The sequence below is a fragment of the Artemia sp. Qi Xiang Cuo genome, chromosome 11 (genome assembly GCF_049724085.1).
Source record: "Artemia sp. Qi Xiang Cuo chromosome 11, ASM4972408v1, whole genome shotgun sequence".
In the NCBI taxonomy this organism is placed as follows: Eukaryota; Metazoa; Arthropoda; class Branchiopoda; order Anostraca; family Artemiidae; genus Artemia; species Artemia sp. Qi Xiang Cuo.
The window spans coordinates 58,656,350-58,667,024 of NC_142804.1; the positions used below are offsets into that span (position 1 = coordinate 58,656,350).

Genomic DNA, 10,675 nt, shown 5'->3' on the forward strand with positions numbered 1-10,675 from the left:
AATGAAAAATGTGAAATTAAAGGAACAAAAATTAAAGACTCTCCATAAAATATTACAAAACTTATGAAAAATGTGGCATAAGGAGATAAGTACATAAAATTTTTTTGACTGATTTAAGATTTTTCTTTCAAGTCAAATTTTTCTTTTCTGATGACTGTTCAAAAACTGTTGTCCTTTGATAGGTGAAAAGCAAAAATAAGCAGGCATATAAACTTTGTAAACATTTGTATAAACTTAGTTCAGCTATTGAAGTTACAACAATTACATCTAGTACTATTACTGATAATCCCTGTTTATCTAATTAATTTTCCTATTATATTTTTTTGGGGGGTCGGGGTAGGGGATTTTATGTCATGTTGGACTGTTGTTTTGGGTTTTCTTCCTTCTCAAATACTTGATACTCTGCAAAACACTCATTGTTATTAAAACATATTTCTTACAAAATCATAAAATATTAATTAACTTCAAAAATTTATTGAGGATCTCAGCTAGAAATAATTTTAGTTATTAGATTTTACCATTTTGCAGCTTTTCAAATCTTCATACTATGAGCTCTGTCAGTGGTTCATCAGATATGGCAGAACGTTTTGTAGCCCTACAATTGCTTATTGACGAAATTATGGAGACAGATGACGAATCAGATGAAGATGAAGTACTGATGGTGGTAAGTTGTAATATAATACTAAAGTTCTTCTTGCAGGTTAATTTTTTTGTCTAGACATGAACTGAATTATTCAGGTATGGGCCAAGTTCCAAAGTTGCCAGTAGCAGAATTCCAAAAGCTATTTTTTTTAAATGTAAAATGGTATTTTCAGACCAAATCCAGCAACAAATTTGAAAACTGCCAATTAGCTTTGCTAGTCTGTCTGACATGCTGAATCAGATGGTGTAACTTTCATTAAGATTTCTTGACTTTTTGTGTGTTCCCTCACTTTCAAAAATAATAATATTCTAAATCTTGTAGCTTTTGATGGGTAGCATTAAACTTAATGAACCTTATTTAATTGGAATCATAGGCCATACAATGGTACTGCCTAAGTAACGAGCAATGTGGGCACAATGTATTATATTTTTTTGACCAGGGCACTTTGTATAGAAGTAGTTGTTGTCACAATTTCAAAAGGGTCTCATTTGATTGAAAATTGCAAGTTCGAGTGCCCGTTTTAATAGTCAAAAGTTATTAGAGAGCAACCAGCCCCTCCCCTCACCCACGCCAATAATTTCCCCAAATATATCCAGTCAACATTGTTAGACAGCCATTTTGTTAAATGTAGTTGAAAGGTCTAGTAATTATGACTTTGAAAATTACACCCCCAACCTGGAGCAGGTAATTTGCAGTAGTTTTAAACTTATATTATTTGACCTTATTTTTCTCATTTTTGGATTAATAGAGCTCCTTACTTTTTTTTTATTAAATAAAAAAAAAACAAGTTTTTTAAACTGAAAGTAAGGAGCAACATTAAAACTTAAAACGAACAGAAATTATTCCGTATATGAAAGGGGCTGTCCCCTCCTTAACGCCTCGCTCTTGACGCTAAAGTTTTTTATTGTTTAAAAAAAATAAAGTTGTGAGACAGAGTCTAGACAACGTCTAGACTCAATTCAATGTCTAGACAACGACCGTTCACAAGTAAAATTCGGTGCTTAGCTAAAACTACAAATTTAGTTTCCAATTGTCATTTCTAGCCAATCAAGAGAGCTTATTCGGGCAAAACTTTCAAAATTGTAATCCCTATTTTTACTGTCACAAGGTAATGGATGAGATAAGCGGAGCAATTGCCTTAGTGTGCTTCACTATTATGCCTGGTGGTTCATATTTGCCTAAAATGAAAAAAACAACTAATAAGAAAACAAAAATTAAATTTCAGTTTAAAAATGTAAACAAAAATGATGAAAATAGTGGAGCTTGACACATTCTGATTGGCTGTAATCGAAAATCCTAGACATTGAGTTCTAGAGTCTAGAACTCAATGTCTAGCCAAGCGCCAAATTTTACTTGTGAAAGGTCGTTGCCTAGACATTGAATTCTGGCTAGACACGTGTCTAGACATGGGATTCTAGCTAGACACGCTTGTGAACGCCGCTTTACCATAAACTGTTTGATACCATGTTAAAAAAAAGCGGTGACCGGCGTTTACCCCCACCCTCCCGCGGAAATTAAGGATTTCCAAATTTGAGGATTTTTTTTTGATTTTTTTTTGTCTGTAGGGGGAAGGAAATTTAGTACTTGTGTATTATACGCCACTCACTCAAGTTTACAGTTTCTTTTAGCTTAGCGTGAAATAAGACAAGTGACAGAATAGATGGGAAATATGTAATTTGGGCTATATACTTGCACATAAGGGGCTATATATTTGTATATAGGGGGGGGGGTGGGTGGGTGAAGTGTTAGGCAGAAAACACATAATGCACACATACCAGAATTTTTCATGGAGAGAGAGCTGGATTTCCCGGTATTATTTAAAAAAATCAGAACTTAAATTAAGTTTTTTCAACTGAAACTAAGGAACGACATCAAAACTTAAAACAAACAGAAATTATTGTGTATATGAAAGGGGTTGCCTCCTCCTCAAGCCCTCTCTCTTTACAATAATTTTTTTTTTTGAATTTTAAAACTAATTAGTGGTAATGTCACAATTCTGTCTTGGTGAATGGACAGATACAAAGCTAGTGAATGCATTGATAAGTATCTTATCATTTCCCTTATGGATGCTGCTTTTGACTTGTTGCAAAATTAGAAACTTCTGAGGGAACATAAACCTTAGTTTGCTTTTCTGAATTTAAAACAAATGAGCTGAAACATGAACACTTAATTTGATGAGTGTCCATTGTAAACCTAAGTAACTTACAATATCAAAGTTAATAAAAATCTTTAGTTTTATTATGCCTGGCATCTAATGGGCATGTTTCCAAGATTTATCAGGTGCTGGTAGCTACAGCAACTTTGTCGAAATAGATAATTGGATGTGATCAAAATTTGTCCAAAAAGTACTTATCTATTATAGATTGCTGTAATATGATTAACAATATTTGCAAGAATAAATAAAACTAAGCTCTTTAGAATTTAGTCTTTCACATATATTGAATTTTAGGGTTTTGCTGATAATGTGAATCTTTGATTTTAAGGTAAATTGTGCGTGACTTGCCATTGTTGGAAAATGAATCAGGGTCATTAATTTTTTCTCTCAATTATCAACCACTAACAGTTCTCTTCCAATAATATTTTGCTGAGCTTGCCCATGATTTTTTTTTTCTAGGCATGTGCTATTGCTGGAGAAGCAAAAGAAAATATGCATCTTTCGAAAATAAAAGGGTATTATGAAGAAACAATCCCTGCAATGAGTGACAAAGAATTTAAAAGTCACTTCCGGTTAGAGAGAGGAACAGCAGATGCCCTGCTGTTGATTCCTGTTGATGCGGAAAATTACAGGGATCCAAGTCTGACTAATAGTGACTTGGATGTCAGTATATTAGGGCAACAAAGAGATGGAAAAAGTAAACGCGACGAAATTGCTGCCAATCTCAGGCTTTCATCACAATTTACTGCAACATAAGTATTGTACAGAAAAAATTTAGTGGTTTATTCACTTTTCTGAGTTTAGTGTTTAATATTATATATATATATATTTTATATATATACATACATATATATATATATATATATATATATATATATATATATATATATATATATATATATATATATATATATATATATATATATATATATATATATATATATATATATATATATATATATATATATATATATATATATATATATATATATATATATATATATATATATATATATATATATATATATGTACATGTATATATATATATATTTATGTACTTTATATTATATATATATTAATATATTTTTATGTGCGTTTGCCTATATATTTTTGTATACATATATTAAATAGTATACTGCATATTTGTTATATTAAATTGTTTTGAATATTTATACAGCTGTTAAAACAATGTAGCAATTTAAAATGTTTACCATTTATAGCAGTTACATAAATTCAAATTAAAGAGCAGTCTATGAACTATATTTAAACTTTAGTTTTTTGGGGTTTAGGGGGAATAAAAGGTACCTAGGTTTGTTTTCGCTGTCCTTAGTATTTTGAAAGTAACAGTATATTTCAGTAACAGTGAGATTTGGTTCTCACTGTTCTTGTTGCTTTAACAGTACACTAACAGTAAAATTTCGATTGTGCTGTCCTTGGTACTTTAATGGTAACAGTACATTTCAGTAATAGTACAATAACAGTGAGATTTCGTTCTCACTGTCCTTGTTACTTTAGCAGTAACAGTAAGATTTCGTTTTTGCTGTCCTGGATATATAATAAATAAAATGAAACCCAAATAAAATTCCTATGCTGTGATTGTTTACTATTGCCTGTTCAGATAATATTAAAAAGTTTAATCTATTTAAGTTCATTTATTTTTACATTAATTAAAAAATACTAAAATAACTAATTAAAATTTATCAATTAACTTTTGAAGTAATTCAAGTGCTGCCTGTTTTTTTTCTAATGCCAAGTCCTGCCGCAAAATACGCTCATCATGACGCTTATTAGCATCTTCGTTCATTTTCAATATTGCCTCTGCCACATTGGGTTTTGAGGCAATTTTATTTTTGGGTAGCAATAAATCACTTCCACCTCTCTTCCTCTTATTGAGCCTGGATGCTTCTTGGGAAGAGCATGGACTATCTGTCTCTTGAACAGCTGATTCAGTTGAAACTTCAGCAGGGACAGGTGAGGGAATATTTTCTGAAAATGTTACTGCACTGTCTTTTAACACAACTCTCCCTGTCCCATCGACAACAGCAACTGGCTCTATCTCTGGTCGGTCCCCAACAAAGTCTTGCATTATTTTATAGAATTCCCATTTTATATTTCCCTCCCCACTTGTCCCAGCTTTGTCTTTTTGAATTTTGTACTGATTTTTAAGATTGTCGTATTTGTTTTTGCATTGCAATGCTGTAAATTCATGACCATTTTGATGCATTGTTCCCATCACCCCTTGCCAGAACTTGAAATTGCTGGTAATTTTCTCTTCCTTCTCCCTTTCTTGGCAGATGCCTATCAGGGCAATGGTACTGTCATGGTCCCACCTGAGCTTTGTCCTTGATGTTGATAAACTCTCTTTCCCTAAAAAAAAAAATCAATCATAAAGCAAGTTGATTATTGGTAGTCAGACACAGTCTGTATATACCAAAGCAGCATTTATATACTGCTGAATTGGGATAGATTACCCAATAAATCTAATAACGTGGCTGTTGGTTTAAAAGGAGTGACAGGTCTTATAACAGAGATTTAGAAGTAAAAATTGCTAACCTTGTTAAGAATTGAACAGAAGGACAAAGTTTTTGGTTTCCAGAGAAAAAATAACACTTATAAATTTTAATTTTGCTTAAACTTAACTGTACAGTAGTTCTTTAAGTGCAAAGATTTAAAACTAGTTAGGAGATTTACCAAAGATTAACACCAATTTTTGAAACCTAGTTTTACCTAAAAAAAAACTAAACAGTTAAGAATATTTTTTTTTCATGCTACCTGTAATAATTTTACTGTGTGACATTATTGACAATGGCAATCAACACCTATTTTCAAGAAAATTATGTCTGTAATTCAGAATTCCTATTAACTTATATTGAAAATAACATTTTACCATTAAGATTAATCTGAATAGTAATTGTCATTCTTGAACTAGATTCCTATGGGATTTGGTTTGCCTTTCACTTAGTTGCAGCTATTGTTGTAACAATGTTTGAATGGTCAAATAGCTTTATTCCTAAACAGTCCAAAATTTAAAATGCCTAAATACTGACTAGAAGTTTATTATGTAACAACTTCAAATTTGAATCCTTAACAGTCTGATATTTCTGTAGAACACACCTAAAAAATCTATATACATATAAATATATATATATATATATATATATATATATACAAATATATATAAACAAATATATATATATATATATATATATGAACCTTTTAGAAATAATAAAACCATCTTCTATTGATTTTGCCTGTTAATCATATTTTCTTTAGGCCCAATTCCAGAAAATTTCTTTTTGAAATATTAAAGTAATTACTCAGGTTAAGGATAGATTTATTGCATAACTGTAAACTTTTTCCTTATGGATTGTTAGTATCTCCAGTGCTTTATTAGAAACAGTTTAGTAATTTCCTAAGCCTTGAAAAAGGATACAGGATTGGTGTAATACCTGAGCTAGTTGCTGATGTCATACCTGCATTGACTTCTCCAGTCTGTTCTTCAGATTCTGTGTTGTATGCATTTGACAAAGGAAGAAGCTAAATGTCGTAATTTAGATCTAACAATTTTTCTATCTTCCAGCGTTCCAGTCCACCTGAAAAAAAAGTGAAAAATGTGAGCAACACACATATATTGATAAAACAGAAAGATACTCAAGTAATTGAATTAGTAAGAACTGACATAGCTTGTCAACATTCAATTTGAACTCTCACTTTTGCAGTTTAGATTAAAATGAATAATAACTATGTTAAAACAAAAGAAAAATATCTTTATTTGGCATTTTGAGGATTCAAATGATACCTTATAACTTTGCATTTTAGAAAATAGATGAAGTACCAAATTACAAAGATACTGAAACCAAACTGCTGAATTATTTTTCAAAGTATTATTTAAATGGTAAGTTTTAAGTTCATAAAAGGCTAGTGTCTTCAGAAGAGAAAGGTTAGAGGCAGGTAGTTGAACTAACTTTCTGAGAATATACCATAAGGTGTTGTGTTTGTTACAGTTCACATTTATGATTTTCATTTATCATGCAAAAATGTTATTTATAGGCTATTTTTAGAGATGGTAATAAGGATGGTTAACTGAAAAATGACAACTTCAGGGCAATATAATTATTTCTTCTGGAATCATAATTTCCTGAAACTAGACTCAATGAAAAAGACCAAAACCCAAGAAATTCAGCTGAATTTTTCAGGCTCTGGATTTACTCCTAAAACTTTTATTCACCTAACTCTTTATTTGTGAGCCACTCTTTATTGTGAGCCACCCAATTCTAATTGGTAAACATAAAAGTCTTGGATTATTCCCAAAGTTACTATATTTCCTCAAGTCCTTCAGTGATTGTGTTGATTCAACCTCTTCACCAAAAACTCTAATAGGTAAAGGTGCATTTCTTTACCACAGGGGGCAGCCCTGAACTGTCCCATATTTATATTTATGGGACAAAAACTAAACAGTTAAGAATATTTTATAATAGAGAATATATTCTCTCTATTCTACTAGGACATGAACATCCCCCACAATCATGGGCGCCCATAAGCTGAATTCCAGGGGGGGGGGCAAACTTCATCTAATTGCTACTTTTAATGCTATATAATAGAAATCTCAGAACAAAAATATAAAAATAAGGCAGCATCATTCATCCAGGGGGGGGGGGCAAGAACCCCCCCCTGCCCCCCACATGGGCGCCCATGCCCACAATAATATATAATATGCTGATGAACTAGTGTTATGGCAACCCCTTTGAGATTGTACATTCAAAATTGCAAAATTCACTACAGTATTTCAGGTTGAGAAATTTTCACCACAAAAATATGGTTTATCCATTGCACTAACCAAGTCTGCAATAATTCAACTCCAATATAAGCATAAACTAGTACATGGAAAACTAACTCTAAATTGCATGTAATTCCTGACAAAATCATGTGATTTACCTAGGACTCATACTTAACCAAAAATTTAATTTTCACCATCACATTAAAACAACAATAAATAAATGCTATGTAAAGATTGGAACAATAAAAACACAATTATATAGAGCTTGGGATTGTAATGAGAAAACACTAGGCTACTCTAGTTTTTAAATATATTTATGACCCCAAATCAGTTATGAGCTCATTGCATATTGTGCTTGGCAAAAACACAACAGCAAAAAGTTTATACTTTTTAATATAGTCTATTTACTTTTCTAATTTAGCCTAGGGTAAAAGACCTCTTTTTGGACTGCCCCTATTTTACTACAGCATGATGGAATGTGAGTGCAGTAATAAAATCCCTGCCTTCATGGTGAAATTTTCACCAACAATTTGTCATCATAAATTCAAAAGTTGTTCTCTGTTTTGACAAGCAATTGAAAAAAGAATAATTAATATATGTGATTTATAGAATAAATATCAAACAATGAAAGTTGCATTTATGAAACAGAAGACAAACAACTTTTGGTTAATATGTGAATAAAGCCAAAATACTGAAGATATGTTCATCAAAATCAGATAATTGGTATTTACAAAAATAGGTCCTTCTAGTTAAGTCAATAAACTAACAATTTCAAGAATTTGATCTTAGATCATTTTAATAATAACCATATTTATTCATAACTTATATCTTTTTTTATATTCATTGATGTATACAATTCTTCTCAATTCCTAATTAGTAGCAATATGTGAGGGTTTGAGTATTACATAATTTTGCTCAACTGCATACTGGTTTTGACTCTACTTTCTAATATAGCAAGAAGTTCCTCCACTAGAACTTAATTGTTTCATTTAATAACTTAAAAAAACTTTTTTGCATGATGACCAATAGTCAGCATTGCACAGCAAGTGATCTCCTGATTCAGTACCTTCAACTGAGAGTGCAATATATGGCTGGGGCTAAATCACCTGATACTTCCTAGGTTTTTCCTCTAAATTTCTCCAGGTGGGCTACCCATTACAGCTAGGTGTACTCTGGCTGTGCTTCCAGAGTCACACCATTGACCCTTGTCCCAACCAAAATAACAAGCAACACCAGAACTTAAGCTCCTAACCTCAGGCTTTCAAGCCTGGAGTAGGCTACTAACCACTTGGCTAGGATGGCTCAAATTTATCTAGAAATTTATATTATAAAGTTGTTATAGGCTACCAATAGACTGGAAAGCTTATTCAAGCACCACAAGGAATTATAGGATTCAATCTAGCCACAGCTAGCTTAAGTAATTATCATTGAATGTTTTAAAACAGCTTCCAGAGTAACACAGTGTTTTTTTCTGTTAAGTGGGATTACCAAACGAACACTAAATAGCTGTCTTTGAACTACTTAATTTTTTTCTGGACAATTAGACCTAGGCCTATTATTCACTTTAGGCTAGCATATCTTGACAAAACAATTTAAAATTGTCTTTTAATAAAAAATGTCCAAGGATTACTGTAGATTACTTAGAAGCTTACTAGAGCAAAACCTGAAGACCTTACCCTCAACAAACCTGATCAACCAAGCATCTAAAGAAATGCCCAGCAGAAAACACTAATGCTTCAACTTTACTAAACAATTTTTTATTAAAAATTATTTTAAAGTCAAAATAAGATTTGGTAAAATTCTACTTTAGCTACTTTTGACTATCTTGGAAAGGGGTTAGGTTAAGAAAATGAGACTTTTAGGGATGGGTCTACAGGCTAAAGCATGTCCTAGGAAGATATTCTGAAGTACCCACCTCCACTCCTTCTCTCTCTAGAGGGTCCTGACCTTTGATGACCTTTAAAAATATGTGTGTTATAAAAGTAAAACCTTGCAAAATAGATTTTCTGCTTAAATGAAGTACAACAAAATTTTTTCCAGCTTCACAACTTGGCTCAGTCCCAATTTATAAGGTCTTAAAGATATGCAAATACATTTCCTAAATATTGGAAATAAATTATTTATGTGTCTTAAAATTCTGCTCAAATAACTGAAATTGCATTGTCAGAGCTTAAGCCAGAGAAAAAGAAACGGTAAAATTCTAGTTTAGTTACTTTTACCTATCTTGGAAAGGGGTGATGTTAGGAAAATGAAACTTTCAGGGATGAGTCTACAGGCTAAAATATGTCCTGGGAAGGTATTTTGAAGTTCTTATCTCCTCTCCTTCTCCCTCTAGAGGATCCTGAAATTTGCCTACATGACAGGTCTATGCCTATTGAAATTTTGACAAAACAACATTTTACCTTAATTTTCAGTAATAATATTCTTTTTCTCTGGCTTTAGTTCTGAAAATGCAATTCCTATTATTTGAGTAGTATTTTAAGTCATATCAATGTTAGTTTTTAAAATTTAGGAAATGTATTTGCATATCTTTAAAACTCTATAAATCAGGATTGAGCAAAGTTGTGAAGCTGAAAACAATTTTGTTGGACTTCATTTTAAGCAGAAGATCTATATCACAAGGTTTCACTTTTATAACACACAGATTTTTAAAGGTCATCAAAGGTCAGGACCCTCTAGAGGGAGAAGGAGTGGAGGTAGGTACTTCAAAATACATTCCCGGGACATACTGTAGCCTGTAGATATATCCCTGAAAGTTTCATTTTCCTAACCAAACTCCTTTCCAAGATAGCCAAAAGTAGCTAAAGTAGAATTTTACCTAAGATTTTTTACCATCACTGTTTCTTTGAACAATTACAGTTCCATTTTCTTCCCTGCATAAAGGTTCATAATCTTCATAATTTGTCTTATCCATGTTTTTATCCATTAGGCTATAGAATTTCGTATTTGATGATAATGATGTTAAGTTACTTACTAAAGATGCTCTGTAACTATCTTTAATAAAAGTTACTGAAAAAGTAACTTTGAAGTAACTTTTTTGTCGTTCCAGCTATTAAATAATGTCAGCTGGAACGGAGGCAGTAACTTTTAGTAACTTTTT

At 31.7% G+C, this 10,675-nt stretch overlaps 2 protein-coding genes across 3 annotated transcripts; one reads left to right on the forward strand and one right to left on the reverse strand.

The window, feature by feature from the left end:
- Positions 1-412: 412 nt before the first annotated feature.
- On the forward strand, positions 413-3,554 carry LOC148947177 (uncharacterized). Its single transcript, XM_089096528.1, has 2 exons — positions 413-664; positions 3,258-3,554. The coding sequence occupies exons 1-2, from the start codon at positions 548-550 to the stop codon at positions 3,552-3,554; spliced, it is 414 nt and encodes a 137-aa protein (XP_088952654.1). The 5' UTR covers positions 413-547.
- A 696-nt stretch (positions 3,555-4,250) lies between these two features.
- On the reverse strand, positions 4,251-10,675 carry LOC148947178 (uncharacterized). Of its 2 annotated transcripts, none has more exons than XM_089097305.1 (3): positions 10,550-10,675; positions 6,248-6,391; positions 4,251-5,165 (listed from the first exon to the last, which is right to left on the reverse strand). In XM_089097305.1, the coding sequence occupies exons 2-3, from the start codon at positions 6,267-6,269 to the stop codon at positions 4,489-4,491; spliced, it is 699 nt and encodes a 232-aa protein (XP_088953431.1). In that variant the 5' UTR covers positions 6,270-6,391; positions 10,550-10,675; the 3' UTR covers positions 4,251-4,488. The 2 variants fall into 2 exon arrangements, with proteins under 2 accessions (XP_088953431.1, XP_088953430.1); XM_089097304.1 differs by having other exon boundaries at positions 10,408-10,644.

Bases quoted from the DNA above. Each gene is read 5' to 3' on its own strand.
- LOC148947177 (XM_089096528.1), top strand. From the start codon at position 548: ATGAGCTCTGTCAGTGGTTCATCAGATATGGCAGAACGTTTTGTAGCC. The intron at 665-3,257 runs GTAAGTTGTAAT...TTTTTTTTCTAG, and splicing joins AAGATGAAGTACTGATGGTG to GCATGTGCTATTGCTGGAGA.
- LOC148947178 (XM_089097305.1), bottom strand. From the start codon at position 6,269: ATGACATCAGCAACTAGCTCAG. The intron at 5,166-6,247 runs GTATTACACCAA...TTTTTTTTTTAG, and splicing joins GACATCAGCAACTAGCTCAG to GGAAAGAGAGTTTATCAACA.